The 19,946-nt window shown below is 36.3% G+C and overlaps 1 protein-coding gene across 1 annotated transcript in view; it reads left to right on the plus strand.

Moving 5' to 3' along the window:
- The window catches only part of DPP10 (dipeptidyl peptidase like 10), an 802,980-nt gene that overhangs the window by 713,732 nt on the left and 69,302 nt on the right, over nt 1-19,946 (plus strand). Inside the window, exon 13 of the mRNA XM_055572870.1 lies at nt 3,415-3,522. Coding sequence (XP_055428845.1) covers nt 3,415-3,522 — 108 coding nt within the window. The remainder of the gene's footprint in view (nt 1-3,414; nt 3,523-19,946) is intronic.

The following is a 19,946-nucleotide window of genomic DNA, read 5'->3' on the forward strand; positions in this document are numbered from 1 at the left end:
TCAAAGAGACTGAAATGTGGTACTTGGGTGAAATCTCAAAAATGACAGAATGGTCTTGGTTCCTTTCCAAGGCAAACCATTTAACATCACAGTAATCCAAGTCTATTCCCCAAACACTGATGGAAAACAAGCTGAAGTTGACCAGTCCTATGAAGACCTACAACATCTTCTAGAACTAACACTAAAAAGAAGTCCTTTTTCATCATGGGGGATTGGAATGCAAAAGTATAAAGTCAAGAAATATCCAGAAGAACAGGCAAGTTTGGCTTCGGAGTACAAAATAGGCAGAGCAAAGTCTAACAGAGTTTATCAAGAGAACAGGCTGGTCACAGTAAACACACTTTTCCAAAAGCCAAAGAGATAGCTTGACAAATGGATATCACCAGATGGTCAATATAAAAATCAGATTGATTATGTTCTTTGCAGCCAGAGATGGGGAAGCTCTATAGAGTCAGCAAAAACAAAACCTGGAGCTGTCTCTGGCTCAGATCATGAGCACCTTACTACAAAAGCCAGGCTTAAATTTAAGAGAGTAGGGAAAACCACTAGGCCATTAAGGTATGATCTAAATAAAATTCCTTATGATTAAACAGTGGCAGTGATAAACAGATTAAGAGATTAGATCTGGTAGACAGAGTGCCTGAAAAACTATTGACTGAGGTTCAAAACAATGTATAGGAGGCAGTGACCAAAACCATCCCAAACAAGAAGAGATTCAAGAAGGCAAAGGGGTGGTCTGAGGAGGCTTAAAAACCATTGAAGAAAGAAGAGAAGCAAAAGTCAAAGGAGAAATTGCAAGGTATACTGAATGCAGAGTTCCAGAGAAGAGCAAGGAGATATAAAAATGTCTTCTTAAATGAAAAATGAAAAGAAATAGAGGGAAATAATAGAATGGGAAAGAAAAGAGATCTCTTCAATAAAATTGGAGATATCAAGAGAATATTGCTTGCAAAGATGGACATGATAAAGGACAGACAGTAATGACCTAAATAGAGATTAAGGTCAATAGAGATTAAGAAGAGGTGGCAAGAGAGAACTATACAAAAAGGTCTTAATGTTACCATTAATAATCACTATGGTGTGATCACTCACCTGGAGCCAGACATCCTGGAGTTTGAAGTCAAGTGGGCCTTAGAAAGCATTACTACTAATGAAGCTAGGGGAGGTGGATGAATTCCAGCTAACCTATTTCAAATCCTAAAAAGATGGTGCTGTTAAACTGCTGCACTCATTTTGTCAGCAATTTGGAAAACTCAGCAGTGACTGCAGGAGTGGAAAAGGTCAGTTTTTATTCCAATCCCAAAGAAGAGTAATGCCAAAGAATGTTCAAACTACAGTACAATTTCACTCATTTCACATGCTAGCAAGTTTATGCTCAAAATCCTTCAAGTTCAATTTCAACAGTATGTAACCTGTGAAATTCCAGATGTACCAACTGGGTTTTGAAGAGACAGAGGGACAAGAGATCAAATCGCCAGCATCCATTGGATCATGGAAAAAGCAATAGAACTCCAGAAAAATAACTACCTCTGCTTCTTGAACTATGCTAAAGCCTTTGACTGGGTGGATCACAACAAACTATGGAAAATTCTTAAAGGGATGAAAATACCAGACCACCTTACCTTTCCTGTCTCCTGAGAAACCTGCATGTGGGTCAAGAAAGCAACAGTTAGAAATAGACATGGAACAACTGACTGGTTCCAAATTGGGAAAGGAATAGAACAAGGCCAAATAACTGTCACCTTGCTTACTTATCTTATATGCAGAGTACATCATATAAAATGACAGGCTAGATGACTCACCCGCTGGAATCAAGATTGTCAGGAGAAATATCAATAACCTCAGATATGTAGATGATACCATTCTAATGATGGAAAGTGAAGAGGAACTAAAGAGTCTCTTTAGATGAGGGTGAAAGAGGAGAGTAAAAAAGCTGGATTGAAACTCAACATTCAAAAAACGAAGATCATGGCATTTGGTGCCATCACTTCATGGCAAATAGAAGGGGGAAAAGTGGAAGCAATGACAGATTTTATTTTTTTTTTTTGGCTCCAAAATCAACGCAGACAGTGACTACAGCCATAAAATTAGAAGACTCTATCTCCTTGGAAGGAAAGCTATAACAAACCTAGATAGTGTATTAAAAAGCAGAAACATTCCTTTGCTCACAAAGGTCTGTATAGACAAAGCTATGTTTTTTTTTCCAGTAGTCATGTAGAGATGTGAGATAAAGAAGGTGGAGTGCCGAGAAATTATTGCTTTTGAATTATGGTGCTGGAGAAGACTCTTGAAAGTCCCTTTGACAGCATGGAAATCCAACCAGTCAAGCCTAAAGGAAATCAACCCTGCTTCATTTAGGGGATGAACTGATGCTGATGCTGAAGCTCCAATACTTTGGTCACATGATGTGAAGAGCCAACTCATTGGAAAAGATCCTGATGCTGGAAAAGAATGAAGGCAAAAGAAGGAGGCAACAGAGGATGAGATGGTTGAATAGCATCACCAACTCAATAGGCAATAATTTGAGCAAACTCCAGGGAATTGTGGAGCCTAGCACACTGCAGTCCATGGGGTTGCAAAGAATCGGACAGGACTTAGGGAATGAACAAAAACAACATAGTCACTCTCACTAATCCAAAAGAAAGAGCTCAATTTTTTGTTATATAAATCCAATTTCTTAATGTTTCCTCTTATGCAAGAGAAAGCAGTCTATAAGTATAGCCTCCATCATTTAATTTTCAAAAACAATTGTATTGATTTAGCATGCCACTGAAGTTTAATTAAAAAAATCATCAAATGGGCATCTATGTTTGTGTGTTCGTGAAAAAGTGAGCAGTGAGGATGGGAAATTTGAATTAAATCATTTTCAACTGATTGGTTCCAATTTTGCAGTCTTTTCATTTTTGTATTTACAGTAAATTTATATAACATCATCAGAAATGTATCTTCAATAACTTCACTTGCTGAGTAAAAGATTTCAGGAAGATGTATTAAATACTGTATGTCATACAATTTCCAAATTAAAAAAAGATTTTGATAAACTGTTACAGCTGCTCATATTTTCTTAATTTTTTAAGGGTACATCTCTAAGCACAATCACATGTGAAGATATGAAAATTATTTTCTGAACCAGTTTTAAAACTGTTTTTAGTCTAATTGTGAATTATTTCTATTCAATATGCAAGATACTTTTCCATCCATCTCACCTTTCAAAAACACACATATGCCCATGTGCCTAAAGCATCACTGAGTTCACTTTAAAAATATTATGATACTTTTATATTTTAAATAATAATTCAATCTTTTGCCAAAATAAACCAATTATTTGTCTAATCCATGAATGTATTGGTAGTAGTTGGCAGCACAATTTTCAGATGCCCTTTTGAGATTGTTATACGTGCTTCTGTTTTTTAGAATGAGGAGCCCGTGTTTTCTAGAGATGGTAGCAAATTCTTCATGACAGTTCCTGTGAAGCAAGGGGGCCGTGGAGAGTTTCACCACATAGCTATGTTCCTGGTCCAGGTAAGTGCTGTGTTCCTCTTCGTTGCCATCCACATGGCATTCTGCATCGATGGTTAATATCTGTGGCATCCAGTCACATATCCAACTCAGGGATGTTTTAGGAAGAGGGTCCCCATCCGTAGCCCTAATTCAAGCCACCCACAAAACATTTTCAGCAGTCAATAAAATTTAGTGAGATACACATGTGTGCTATGAGTTGAGGGCCTTGGGATATAGAATTTAATAAATAGAAAGAACCAAAGTCCTACTTTCAAAGACCTGAAGAAACTCGAGAGACAATTTCTCATTCAACAAATATATATCACCTATTTGGTACAAGTAATGTTTTCAAAGTGTTATAAAATTTCAAATACCTGAAGCAACCTGAATGTCCATCAAAAACTGAATAGTTAATAAATTATGGAACACTCACAGAAGGAAATGCAAGGCAGATTCTAAAACCCAGGATAAAATAGATTTCTTAGGTGTTAAAGTCATGAAGTCTGTGCTATATTTTTATGGACTTTTGGATAAAAAGAGAATAAAATGTTATTTTTCCTCTACATTTCAAGTGAATATTAACCAGTTTATGCAGTTTTACTAATTATAAAAAGGATCAGGGAATTCACAATAAATAATTAAAATATGGTAAGGTTATGAGTCAATTTGAAACTAATTACCAATAAAATATTCATGAGAAATAAAGTTTCCTTCAAAATCAAATAAACAGTCTAGTAACAGGTAAATGATGATTTATCAAGATAAAGCATTGTGGATAAATTGGAATCTTTCTTAAGAATGTTATAAACATACTAGCCAAGAATCAATTTCATACTTACTTTGTTGTTGTTCAGTTGCTCAATCATGTCTGACTCTTTGTGACCCCATGAACTGGGCACACCAGGCTTCCCTGTCTTTCACTGTCTCCCGGAGTTTGCTCAAACTCATGTCCATCGAGTCAGTGATGTCATCCAACCCTGTTGCTTCCTTCTGCTTTTGATCTTTCCCAGCACCAGGGTCTTTTCCAATGAGTCAGCTCTTTGCATCAGGTGGCCACAGTATTGGACCTTCAGCCTCAGTATAAATCCTTCCAATGACTATTTAGGTTTGATTTCCTTTAGGATTAACTGGTTTGATCTCCTTGCAGTCCAAGGGACTCTCAAGAGTCTTCTCCAACACCACAGTTCAAAAGCATCAATTCTTCAGCATCACAATTCAAATGGGTGATTATCTTGTGGCTCAGATGGTAAGGAATCTGCCTGAAATGCAAGAAAGAGACCCAGGTTCAATCCCTGAATCCAGAAGATTTCCTGGAGAAGGGAATGGCTACCCATTTCCAGTATTCTAGCCTGGAAATTTCCATGGAAAGAGAAGCCTGGCAAGTGACAGTCTATGGGGTCAAAAGAGTTGGACATGATTGAGCAACTTTCATGCTTACTAAGAATAGAATAAAAATAAATGTGACAAAAGATCCCTAAGCAACCTGAGTGCTTTTATGTTCTTAATATCTTCAAGTCTTGTGCATATTCACAAAATTTTACCATTATCCATATACATATTTACATTGGGCAGCTCAGAAATTTGAATTCTTAAAATCAATGTCAATAACTTAAAAGGCAGCACTTTTCCAAAGTCTGTACTATTAAAGTAATTGCCATGATTTTAACTTTAATTTTAAGCAAAGCTGAAATAAATAATTTGACCATACATAATTTCCACAGTGGAAAAGTAGATCATTTTTCAAGGTATATTATTATAAAAATAAGTTATAGAGTAATATATGATGTGATCTCATTTATGTTTTTAAATAAATGAATGCACTTATATATGAAAAAAATTTGGGGTGATTCTATACTGAACTATTAAATGATTATAACAGACAGGTGATATTAATGGAATATTTTTGATGTTTATGTGAACTGGAGGAAGCTTTACCAGCAAATTGCTGACCTGATTCACTTTTGCTTGTTAATCATAAATTTTGTTATTATAAATACTGGGGATATACTTGTGCCAAAATAATAAATCTTCCAAATCTTACAATTGCTTGTGGTGACATCTTATTAAAATTTTAATTATCTGCATTTTTATTCAGTAATCTGAATACAAACCCAAGTAGTCAAAATTATATACAAATTTTGAATATATTCATAAGATACAGAGAAAGGTAGAGAAAGATGTATAATACATCTATAGATGAGTAAATGTAACATAAATGGACTTCCATTGGCTCAGCAGGTAAAGAATCTACCTGCAGTGCAGGAGACATAAGAGATGCAGGTTTGATCCTTGGGAGGGGGAAGATCCCATGGAGGAGAAAATGGCAACCCACTCCACTATTCTTGCCTGAAAAATCCAAAGGACAAAGGAGCCTGGCAGGCTGAAGTCCAAAAGGTCACAAGGAGTTGGACACGAGTGAGCAACTCAGCATATCTTAAGTGTTAGTCATGCTGCTGCTGCTAAGTCGCTTCAGTTGTGTCCGACTCTGTGCGACCCCACAGACGGCAGCCCACCAGGCTTCCCCGTCCCTGGGATTCTCCAGGCAAGAACACTGGAGTGGGTTGCCATTTCCTTCTCCAATGCATGAAAGTAAAAAGTGAAAGTGAAGTCGCTCAGTCCTGTCCGACTCTTAGCGACCCCATGGACTGCAGCCAACCAGGATTCATGGATTCTCCAGGCAAGAGTACTGGAGTGGGGTGCCATTGCCTTCTCCAATTGTTAGTCATACAATTGCGTTAATTCTTTGAGACCCCATGGACTGTAGTCCACCAGGCTCCACTGTCAGTGGGATTCTCCAGGCAAGAATACTAGACTGGGTTGCCATTACCTTCTCCAGGAGATCTTCCAGGGGTCGAACTAGTGTCTCCTGTATTGGCAGGCAGATTCTTTACCTTCTGAGCCTCCAGGGAAGTCAACTAAGCATATACATATGGAGAAGGGAATGGCAATCCACTTGAGTATTCTTGCCTGGAGAATCCCATGGACAGAGGAGCCTTGCGGGCTACAGTCCATGGGGTCGCAAAGAGTCAGACAGGACTAAGAGACTTTATATATATATATATATATATATATATATATATATCTTAGAAGATAGTCTATCCAACAAAGTAGGAAGTGAAATGTCATTTTGAAAGTGTGGAATTGGCAGAGCAGGAGTCAGGGATGAACATGTTGGCATGTAAGAACTGAGGTATTTATATATTTAATAAAATTTTATTTACAAGCCTTGGGAAGAAATACCTTCTGTCTCCCAATCAAACCAGTCTGAAATGCAGTCTAATTCATTATTTCTGAAATATTCAGAAGAACAACTTCGTAGAGCAGATGTGTTTACTTTGTTCCTCTTCCATATGGAGATTATAACAAAATTTCATTGAACTAGAAAACATTTTGATATATTCTAGTTGCAGTTCAGAGAACTTGAGGTTTGCCTCACTGAGAAATAAACATGGCTGCATGATTATTTGAGGATATTTTGGCAATGTGGCTAAAGTTAATTTACTTTGTTAATGAATCAGAGGTCAGTGCCTCGGTAAATACAATTTATTCTTAAGTTAACACATATATACAAACAGAGAATTTTAGTAAATATTTTGAATCTCTTTGCCTCAATTTTAAAACAGCTAACATAAAAGCTCTTTAATGAATTGTTTATAATTACCATATTGACATCTACATATATACACACTATAAAAATTTGTAAAGTAATAACTGAATAAACTAAATAAAGGTATATATAACATCAAATATGGTCTCATCACCCCACACTGGCACATTGCAAATCAGTTTTTGTATATATTTTGAATTCCTTTTTACATGAAAAATATGTTATTTTTCCCTAAAAACATGCAAAGCTATATATTAACTTGTAACATTTAAAGAGTAATTTATGAGCATTTTCCCACATCATTTAATTGCATTTCTAATATTTAATATTATTTTAAAATGTGATTTTAATAGCTACTCTACATTATGTCCAGTAAACATATCATACCATATTTAAATGAATTACTTTTAATCATCAAATTTATTTCTATTTTTGATACTAAAAAGTATTCAAAGGTAAACATTATTACTATAAATATATATTTCTAGATATCAAAAGGTACCTAGGCAAAGTGTATGTGTACATATATGTCTTTGCTTAGGCTTTGATATAGAATGTAAAATTGGACCTCCAAAAATAGTTTAATAATTTACTGTCTAAACAGTAATGCATGTCACCAGAGATGACTTTTTACCCCTTCTTCCTTCCTTTTACATGCCTGAGGATACCACCTAAACTGATGTGCCCAGAGAGAGAGAAATGACAGGGACAGAGAGCTTAGCAGCCAATAGTCAGGAAGACTACTTTTGTAGTACTAGATGCTAAGCTACATTTGAGAGCTTCCCCATTGACTGAAAATATATTTATCTGTTTGAACTGTCTTACCAAATGAAAGTAGTAAATTTTTGCAAACATTTTTCTCTCTTACACAATTAGTAGGTAAACAAAAATACATTGATTAAAGACCAGGCTACAAATTAGTGTTTCAGGATATATTCATTGCAGAAATGGACAATTTTCCTTATAAATATTTTAGTGTTTTTTCCCCCCTCATTTACAAAACTAATGCTTGTTAACATAATTCCAAAATATAAAAGTAGAAAAAAAATTATGACATTTTCCTCCAGTATTCTTTTAAATATGATTATAATTTTATGTAAACTATAGCATTTTATCCTGATATTTTAATTTAGAAGCAAAATGGTCCCATAGTGGTAAACAATTTTGAGTACAATTCTTTTGAATATTCATATTTAGTTGACTGGGTGTACCTTCCCAGCTGGCACTAGTGGCAACAGATCTGCCTGCAATTCAGGAGACCTGTGTTCAGTCCCTGGGTAGGGGAGTTCCTGTGGAGATGGGCATGGCAACCCACTCCAGCATTCCTGCCTGAGAATGCCATGGACAGAAGAGTCTGGCGGCATACAGTCCGTAGAGTTGTAAAGAGTCAGACATGATTGAAGTGACAGCACTCACGCACCTACTTAACCATGATTGTTCAGTGTTTAAATTAGTGACAGTTTGCTGTAGTTATAGATTTCACTATGTATAAAACTTACTTTATTATAAATTATTTCTTTAATTTTAGTTTCAGAACTGGAATTCCCATATCAAAAGTAATATATTGTTAAACCCTATGTATTTCCAGATACTTTTTATATAAATATGACAAAACACAATTTATGAATAAAGTTTCTCTGCTTCTATATATTCTGTTAAAGATAATAATAAATTAAAAAACTGAGTTTTCCAAAAATCTATATAGTTCAGTTCAGTTCAGTCTCTCAGTCATGTCCAACTCTTTGCGACCCCATGAATCGCAGCACGCCAGGCCAGGCCTCCTGTCCATCACCAACTCCCGGAGTTCACTCAAACTCATGTCCATCAAGTCAGTGAAGTGATGCCATCCAGCCATCTCATCCTCTGTCGTCCCCTTTTCCTCCTGCCCCCAATCCCTCCCAGCATCAGAGTCTTTTCCCATGAGTCAACTCTTCGCATGAGATGGCCAAAGTACTGGAGTTTCAGCTTTAGCATCATTCCTTCCAAAGAAATCCCACGGCTGATCTCCTTTAGAATGGATCTCCTTGCAATCCAAGGGACTCTCAAGAGTCTTCTCCAACACCACAGTTCAAAAGCATCAATTCTTCGGCACTCAGCCTTCTTCACAGTCCAACTCTCACATCCATACATAACCACTGGAAAAACCATAGCCTTGACTAGACGGACCTTTGTTGGCAAAGTAATATCTCTGCTTTTGAATATGCTATCTAGGTTGGTCATAACTTTCCTTCCAAGGAGTAAGTGTCTTTTAATTTCATGGTTGCAATCACCATCTGCAGTGATTTTGGAGCCAAAAAAATAAAGTCTGACACTGTGTCCACTGTTTCCTCATCTATTTGCATGAAGTGATGGGACCAGATGCCATAATCTTAGTTTTCTGAATATTGAGCTTTAAGCCAACTTTTTCACTCTCTTCTTTCACTTTCATCAAGAGGCTTTTGAGTTCCTCTTCACTCTCTGCCATAAGGGTGCTGTCATCTGCATATCTGAGGTTATTGATATTTCTCCGGGCAATCTTGATTCCAGCTTGTGCTTCTTCCAGCCCAGTGTTTCTCATGATGTACTCTGCATATAAGTTAAATAAGCAGGGTAACAATATACAGCCTGATGGACTGCTTTTCCTATTTGGAACCAGTCTGTTGTTCCATATCCAGTTCTAACTGTTGCTTCCTGACCTGCATATAGGTTTCTCAAGAGACAGGTCAGGTGGTCTGGTATTCCCATCACTTTCAGAATTTTCCACAGTTTATTGTGATCCACACAGTCAAAGGCTTTGGCATAGTCAATAAAGCAGAAATAGATGTTTTTCTGAAACTCTTTTGCTTTTTTGATGATCCAGTGGATGTTGGCAATTTAAAAATCTATATAAGCTAAATTAAATTTCCTTCTGAGTAGAATGTGCAATATGCAGTATTGGAAACAGTTTGATTCAAGCAATGACACAATTTTTTTTTTTTTTTTTTTTTTACAATAGACCACTTCAGATAGTTTCCTTTCCCCTTCTCCCTATGGCATTCCTTATGTAGAGTCTAATTTCTGAGGTCCCATATTTGATCCTCTATCTTACAATGTAAGTTGCAGTTAAGAAGCAGTTTTTGTCAAGGATATGGCTGCCTTTTCCTCTCTAATATGGGATAAGCAGAGTTGCAGTCATGTTAAGTGGTTCAGATTTATAAGCATAAGCAATTGCCCAGTTATCTTCCAAATCTGTGTTAAATGAAAAAAATTTATATGTTGGTGAATTCATTCACTGTCTCTATTCAGCAGTACAGAGTGTTGCTCATGAGAGCTGACGATTTCACTTGGAATAATTTTAAATTATTCATTAGAAATACTGTAGAAAATAGCATGCCCCCAATCCTCAGTTCTATCACCTAATCAACCCAATACAATGTTTTCATTACATTTCACTGTTGTATCTGATAAGGACATTGTCTGAAAACAATTCTCTCACTGCACATGTTGAATAGACAATAAATTAAAGCATGCTATTTTTAAGCATTGTAGTATTTCCCATATTTAAAAGCTGTAAAAATTAAACAGAATTTATTATAAGAAATGAATGAACAGTGTATAATCAGGTGAAAAGCATGTGTGTCATTAAACTTTTACTGATACCAATATGTTTTCTGCTTGTGAATATAAATATCAGTATTGAGCTGTCTGAGTAAGATAAACTCTCTGCCAATTCAAGGAAAGGTGCCTGGTTTCTGATGTCCCAAATAAAAACATTTTATTTCCTAGATTTTCAGTTCTTTTAAAAAGAAATGAAGTTACTAGTTTTATTGCTGCTCTTTGAAAATTAAAAGTGAAAAATGAGTTCAATTTGAAGTACATTGCCATGTTGCCCTCGTCAAAATTCCACCATGGTTTCAAATTCATAATCAGTGTTTTTATTCTACTAAGTTAATATAATATAGATTGTGGTTTCACAGAAAGAAAGAATTATTTCTGTGAAGTAAAATAATTATTATTTCCTGCTTTGTAAAATTACCTTTCCTGTGATTATATTTCTACTGAAGGTGGCTGGAAAATTAAGGTAAAGACACCCCCTCATAAAGACTAGCCAAGTCTCTTGTTATTTATTTTAAATTTACTGTATGGGCATCTACCATATTGTGATTGGTACTGGGATTATTTACCCAGAGTACAGATCAAATTTAATATGCTCACTGTTATGATATAGCTAGTACTATTATTGGAAAAATAGCTTGAGTCTTGTAACTATAACTATACAAGACAGTCTATGATATTACATGTGAATGAAGTGCCACTTATTCCCCAAGCCCACAGTGGCTGTGGTAGACATAAAATAAGCAAAGAAATTATAGGTGTTGAATAAAGTACAAAGGTTTGTGAGGTTGTTATTATGTCTACCAACAGGAGATATTTTGCTTCTACACTTAGAAGTATATTTTGATCCTAGATGCATCATTTTTTAATATTTTTTATTTATTTTTAAATTATTATTATTATTATTATTATTTTTTTTTACTTTACAATATTGTATTGGTTTTGCCATACATCAACATGCATCCGCCACGGGTATACACGTGTTCCCCATCCTGAACCCCCCTCCCACCTCCCTCCCCATACCATCCCTCTGGGTCATCCCAGTGCACCAGCCCCAAGCTTCCTCTATCCTGCATCGAACCTAGACTGGCGATTCGTTTCTTATATGATATTATACATGTTTTAATGCCATTCTCCCAAATCATCCCCCCCTCTCTCTCCCACAGAGTCCAAAAGACTGTTCTATACATCTGTGTCTCTTATGTGTAATTTTAATTTTCTGTATATTGTTTTCAAACAATTTTCATATCATTGGATTTTTACTCATGATCACTTTTAATGTGGTCACTCTTATTTCCTTAAAAGACACATAAACACACACCAAAATTCTCTGAAAAACAAAGTATAATCAATCTAGAAATATGTGAAAAAAGCCTATCTCCAAAAAAAAAATTGATCAAAATCTCTTTACTTTTTAATGTTTTGAGATTTTGTTCATTGAGACATTGAGCACCAAAGATGCATTAAAACCTTGAGCTGTTAGTATTCTTTCTGTCCTTGGCCAACTCAAAACAGGATCAAAATGATTAAGTAAGGCCATTCACTGGGTGATTGTTCTGTGGAAATCTGACAATTAAATATGAGACTTCAGAACTCTACAACAAATTTTAGGCTGTGTCAAATCTCAGAAATTTGGTTTTATCTTTACATTTATACTTTTTTCCAACAAATGCTTGTAAAGTGCTGTAATTTATCAGACAGCATATGAAGAAGTTAAAGTAAATTACATGCTTGTTGTTGACTTTGACCAGATAGAACTCCCTTTAAGACTATGGAATAGTTGATTTAGATAGATGTTTGAAATACCAATATGTACCAAAAAGTCACAAGTATTTTTTTTTTGAAAGAAGATTCTAATACCACCTATACATAGTTAAGTGACCATTTAGTTTCTGCCTCAAGTAGTCTAGAAAAGTGTATATTTAATAAAACTTTCCCACCTCAAAATCTTAGATTCTTTATATATTTATACCAAACATGTTATTCAGCTAATAACATAATATTCAGCTAATAGATTACATTCCCTGAAAGTAACAAGATTGAATTAGAAGTAGCAACAATTGTAACTTTATATTTAAAATATTTGAATATTAAGTATACTTTCTAAATTTATGGGTGGGTTAAAGTATATATGTGGTTCCAAATAGGAAAAGGAGTATGTTAAGGCTGTATATTGTCACCCTGCTTATTTAACTTATATGCAGAGTACATCATGAGAAATGCTGGGCTGGAAGAAGCACAAGCTGGAATCAAGATTGCCGGAAGATATATCAATAACCTCAGATATGCAGATGACACCACCCTTATGGCAGAAAGTAAAGAGGAACTAAAAAGCCTCTTGATGAAAGTGAAAGAGGAGAGTGAAAAAGTTGGCTTAAAGCTCAACATTCAGAAAACTAAGATCATGGCATATGGTCCCATCACTTCATGGGAAATAGATGGGGAAACAGTGGAAACAGTGTCAGACTTTAATTTTTTTTGGCTCCAAAATCACTGCAGATGGTGATTGCAGCCATGAAATTAAAAGACACTTACTCCTTGGAAAGAAAGTTATGACCAACCTAGATAGCATATTCAAAAGCAGAGACATTCCTTTGCCAACAAAGGTCCGTCTAGTCAAGGCTTTGGTTTTTTCAGTGGTCATGTATGGATGTGAGAATTGGACTGTGAAGAAGGCTGAGTGCCAAAGAATTGATGCTTTTGAACTGTAGTGTTGGAGAAGACTTCTGAGAGTCCCTTGGACTGCAAGGAGATCCAACCAGTCCATTCTAAAGGAGATCAGCCGTGGGATTTCTTTGGAAGGAATGATGCTAAAGCTGAAACTCCAGTACTTTGGCCATCTCATGCGAAGAGTTGACTCATGGGAAAAGACTCTGATGCTGGGAGGGATTGGGGGCAGGAGGAGAAGGGGACGACAGAGGATGAGATGACTGGATGGCATCACCGACTCAATATACGTGAGTTTGAGTGTACTCTGGGAGATGGTGATGGACAGGGAGGCCTGGAGTGCTGCGATTCATGGGGTCGCAAAGAGTTGGACACAACTGAGCAACTGAACTGAACTGAATGTTATTCATTATAATTATATAATATATATGCATATGTAGAAGGACATGAGAAATGCAACAGTAGGATTTAATGAAATAGAAAGTAAAGGCAAAATTAAAAGATTTTGCCAAATAAACAGTTGGTTCTTTGAAAAAATCATAATTCTCTCTGGAATGTATGCTGCTAAGTCGCTTCAGTCGTGTCCAACTCTATTGGACCCCATAGACAGCAGCCCACCAGGCTCCGCCGTCCCTGGGTTTCCCCAGGCAAAAACACTTGAGTGGGTGCCATTTCCTTCTCCAATGCATGAAAGTGAAAAGTGAAAGTGAAGTCACTCAGTTGTGTCCAACTCGTAGCAACCCCATGGACTATAGCCTACCAGGCTCCTCCGTCCATGGGATTTTCCAGGCAAGAGTACTGGAGTGGGGCGCCGTTGCCTTCTCTGCTGAAATGTATAACAAAATTAATTTAAAAATGGGCAAGCCCCTAAAATGCAAGTAAATCAGGCACAGGTAATTTTTAAAGATGAATTCTACCAAATATTCAAAAGCCTTAGAAATTTAAAAATAAAGGGAACTTCTTTAAGTTGACAAAGGCATTCATCAAAAGTTTAAAATATTCTATAGTGGAAAAGTTAATAATATTTATTTTATTTTATTATTTTTTTTTAGTTTTCTTTTTATTTTATTTTATTTTATTTTTAAACCTGAAACACTGTATTAGTAATAATATTTCTTTTAAAACTCAGGATGAAGAAAATGAATCAGAATGAAGCTACTTGAATATGCACAAAACTGAAGATGACAGGTTTTAAAATTTACCACCTAAAAAACAGGAAAAGAAATAGAAAAACACTTGATAGAGACTGGCATCTCTTAGAATATTGTTGGCAACAGGAAAAGTGAAAACTAGTGATAGAAATTAAGAACTCTGCAGAAAAATTTATCATTGTTGTTGTTAAGTCACTAAGTTGTGTCCAACTCTGCAACGCCATGGATGGCAGCACTCCAGGCTTTCCTGACCTGCACTATTTCCCAGAATTTGCTCAAATTCAAATCCATTGAGTTGGTGATGCTATCCAACCATCTCACGCTCTGCCACCCTCTTCTCATTTTGCTGTTAACCTTTCCCATCATCAAGGTCTTTTCCAGTGAGTTGACTCTTCACATTAGGTGGCCAAAGTGTTGGAGCTTCAGCTATTCAGCATCAGTCTTTCTAATGAATGTTCAGGGTAGATTTCCTTTAAGATTAACTGGTTTGAAAAAATATTTTCCACTCCTAATGGTGTTGCATCAGGGTACTTCTTGGTGTACTAGTTCCCAACTAGTAATAGTGCTCCTCTGAAACACTGCTCCTTTTACCATTCAAGAGAAACATCTAATCTCTCACCATCCTTAAGCATCTCTATTCTGGAAGATCTGAGATACTCATAAAGAACAAAATATCATTGGCAATAGGTTTACAAAATTACTATATATGAAAACAGAAATTTAATAAAATTTTCCAATGCATAAAGATACTTTTCCTGGATAAAGCAATGATGAGTCATACAAATTCTATAAAACAATACTCCAGAAAGAATGATGTATCATTAAATAAGCTTTTGTAGATATAAAATTATCAAGTAAGAAATTCAAAACCTGGAAAAAACCTCATACAGTAGAAAAAATATACAAACCAAAAAGTGGCAGATTTCAGGAATGAAATGGAAAGAGCAATACAAAATAATAATGGAATTAAATTAATTGAAAGATGCCCATGGGTAAATAGATCTTCCTTAAAATATACTAACAGATGGCAAGAAGAGAAATAAAAACAGCCAGTAAAAAGAAATAAAATAGAAAGGATTCTAGTTACATGCGGGCTTCCTAGGTGGTGCAGTAGTAAAGAATCTGCCTGCCAGTACAGGAGACGCAAGAGACATGGATTTGATCCCTGGGTCAGGAAGAGCCCCTGGAGTAGGAAATGGCAACCTTTTCCAGTACTCTTGTCTGAAAAATTCCATGGACAGAAGAGCCTGGCAGGCTACAGTCTATGAGATCACAAAGAGTTGGTAATGACCAAACACACACACACACACACACACACACACACACATTTCCTTCTCCAGGGGATCTTCCTGACCCAGAGATCAAACTCGGGTCTCCCACATTGCAGGCAGATGCTTTATCGTCTGAGCCACCAGGGAAGCACAATAAGCCTAGTAATCAATAATATATTTTAACAAGTTTCCAGTAACTAATATTTTAAGTAAATCTAATTAAACAATTTATTGGAGAATTCAAATCACAATTCCCAAATAAATGAAATAATAATAAAGAATGGCACACTTTATATCCAAATAAGTTGTCAGAATAAAAATCATAAGTTAGCAGGCTTATAAAAATGAAAATGCAAGAATGAAATGAATTGAATCCTCAAGTCAAACAAAATTATCAGAAAAATGCAATATACATTAAAAAAGTGGATATAACTAAAATTTGAAATGGAAATGAAGTACTTTATAAATAGAAAAAGGTAGAACTAATAAGTGAAAAAAATAATTTTTACCCTTTGAAGATACACAAACACACACAGAAGACAAAACACATACTCATTCAGTCAAAGAAAAAGAAAGCAAAGTAATGCAAAATTAGAAATGGCTAGTGGGAAATAAAGGACTATTTAATAAATCATAAGAGAGAATGTTTCAGACCTCTATGTCAATTCATTTGAAAACTCAGGTGAGATAAAAATTTCCTAAAGAAATAAACTTAAAACTGTCCCCAGGAGAGCTGCAGAACTTAAACTGATTAATGACATAGAAGAAGCAGAATGTTACCAAAGAACTACACCACAAATGAGCACCATGTTCACATGATTCCATTAAAAGAATTTTGTTAGGCTTTCAAAGGCAATGCCAATACAATTTAAACTGTCTATAGCATAGATTTTCTTTGTAGTTGCTATAAAAAGTATTTTTAAAAATTTAATACAAATTTCTGGTTAAAATATATATGTGTTGCATGCTAGATCACTTCATTTGTGGCTGACTCTTTGTGATCCCATGGACTATATAGCCCACCAGGCTCCTCTGTTCATGGGATTCTCCAGGGAAGAATACTGGAATGGGTTGACATGCCCTCCTCCACGGGATCTTCCTGACTCAAGGACTGAACCTGTATCTCCTGAGGCTCCTGCATTGCTGGCAGATCCTTTACCATTTAGCCACTGGGGAATCCCCCAAATATATACATATATACACATATATACATATATTTATGATAATTTCTCAAAGTGATGAAACATGTATATCTCAGCCCCTAAATAACCATTCTAGTGCCATTCCCATCATCAACATCAGGAGCAAGGGAGAATGCATACTATCCACTATTATGTAAAGTGATTTTGAAAGTTAATGAGACAAGAATAAACAACCAGATATAAAATTTGGAAAAGCATTTAGTGAGACAGTAACATAGATATTTAGCATATAGAAATCAATAACTTTCATAGATGCAAAATATAATCAATTAAAAGGGTCTGATAAAAGAGAGAGGCCTATATGAACTACTTAGTAATAAAAATGAAAGTGAAAATATATGATATGTACAAAACACTTATGAGGACAACATTAAAACATTCTGGAAATATATAAAGTAGACTTGAACAAATAGGAAAATACCTATATTTTCCTGTAGAATAACTGAAGATAATAAGATTATCATTGATTATAAAACTAATAGTATCCCAGTAAGATATTTCAATAAGTTTTTATTTGCTTGAACTGTATATGCTTATTTTTACATTCCTGTGGGAAAACAGACATGTAATTATATCTAGAGGAATCCTATAAAAAAAAACGAGTAAGAATGAATCCTAGATAATAGGGTTATTAAAAAATCTATAACTAAAAGTGTTTGGTGTTTGGACATGACTTAACAGAGATTGCTGCTGCTAAGTCACGTCAGTCGTGTCCAACTCTGTGCGACCCCATAGACAGCGGCCCACCAGGCTTTCCCATCCCTGGGATTCTCCAGGCAAGAACACGGGAGTGGGTTGCCATTTCCTTCTCCAATGCATGAAAGTGAAAAGTGAAAGTGAAGTCACTCAGTCGTGTCTGACTCTTAGCGACCCCATGGACTACAGCCTACCAGGCTCCCCCGTCCATGGGATTTTCCAGGCAAGGGTACTGGAGTGGGGTGCCATTGCCTTCTCCGTAACAGAGATTAGATATAGCTATATAACAGTATAGATATAATACAGATGTAGACTCAGGTACATATAGAAATTTAATATATAATGAAGGCGGCATTTTAAATCACTGAAAAAATGAACTTTTTGTAAAATTACTTTAGGAAAACTGGTATAGAAGTAGTTCCAGACTACCACCATAACTCTAAAATGACAAAGCTCTAATTTTAAAAATTAAACCTTACCTGTCCTAGGAGAAAACACCAGTAAATTCTTTGTAATCCTTTAAACTACACATCATCTACTAAAAGTAGTATAGGAATATGTTGATAAACTTGATTTTATAAGGAACAGGAAAAAATGGGTGGAAAATACCAACATAATCAGTGTCAACACAAAATGAGAAACCAGGAAAATATATTTGCAGTATATATTTCACAAAAATGGATATAAAGAATTCTAAAATACACAGAAGATCAGAAATCAAAGAAGTCTGATCTAATAGATAACATAAATATTAGAATCAGATAAAAGAATAATGCAAATAGCATTATATATGAAAGTGAAAGTGAAGTCACTTAGAGGTGTCCAACTCTTTGCGACCCCATGGACACCAGGCTCCTCCTTCCATGGGATTTTCTAGGCAAGTGTACAGAGTGGGTTGCCATTTCTTTCTCCAGGGAGTCTTCTCAACCCAGGGATCGAACCCAAGTCTCCCTCATTGTAGACAAATGCTTTACCATCTGAGCCACCAGGGAAGTCATAGCATTATATATATTTGCGTATGCTGCTGCTGCTGCTAAGTCGCTTCAGTCGTGTCTGACTCTGTGTGACCCCATAGACGGAAGCCCACCAGGCTCCCCCGTCCCTGGGATTCTCCAGGCAAGATCACTGGAGTGGGTTGCCATTTCCTTCTCCAGTACATGGAAGTGAAAAGTGAAAGTGAAGTCGCTCAGTCGTGTCTGACTTCTAGCGACCCCATGGACTGCAGCCTACCAGGCTCCTCCATCCATGGGATTTGCCAGGCAAGAGTACTGGAGTGGGTTGCCATTGCCTTCTCCGATTTGCACACACACACACACACACACACACACACACAAACATACACGTGTTCTAAGTCACTTCACTCATGGCCAACTCTTTGTGACCCTATGGACCATAGTCCACCAGGCTCCTCTGTCCATGGTATTCTTCAGTCCATAATACTGGAGTGGGTTGCCATTTCCTTCTCCAGGAGATCTTCCCAACCCAGAGATGCAACCTGCCTCTCTTATGTCTCCTGCATTGACAGATAGGTCCTTTACCACTAGTGCCACCTGAGAAGCCCCTAGGCATTAGCATATATAAACATAAAGGTACACAAAGATGTTCAACTTTTCTTCTAAGAGACATGAAAAGTGAAATTACACCAATATCCCTGTCATAAATTGAGTTTCACAAGAAGCTTCTTATGAAATAAAGATTAGCTTGCAGGCCAATTTTTACAGAGATAAATATCTTTGAAAAGTAGAAGAAAGCAAGATTGAGCAGAAGAGTTTAAGCAGTGGTGCCATCTGAATGAAGGCCTCAGCCAACCCCATAGAGACTTCTGGACAAGAATAGCCTTTTAGAGAAGTCCCAAGTTAAGGCAAGAAGAATGAACTTCTATATTCAAGTCTTTATCAGGTTGTCCTTTGAAGGACTGTTGAAAAGAGATATGATCTTGGCAGAGGCCATTTCTTTGGTCCAGGCCATCCCCAGAGAAGACTGACAACTGAGGGCCTTTTCCCAACAGCACCTCTAGCCACTGGAGAGATGGGTCCTTCTAGAAGGGAGTTCTGGTTGGCATCTGTCATGTCTACCATAGCAACATTTCTCACCTGTCAGATTAGCAAAAATTCAAACACTGAACAATGTGTTCTGTAACATATTCATGGAAAGACTGTACTTTCATGGATCATTTCTGCAGATCACTGTATGTCCATGGGAAAACGGGCACCTTATAATACATTACTGGTAGATGGGAAGAATGGTACTTTCCATGTGGATGAATGTATCCCTAAGA

The sequence above is a fragment of the Bubalus kerabau genome, chromosome 3 (assembly GCF_029407905.1).
Source record: "Bubalus kerabau isolate K-KA32 ecotype Philippines breed swamp buffalo chromosome 3, PCC_UOA_SB_1v2, whole genome shotgun sequence".
Taxonomy (NCBI): Eukaryota; Metazoa; Chordata; class Mammalia; order Artiodactyla; family Bovidae; genus Bubalus; species Bubalus kerabau.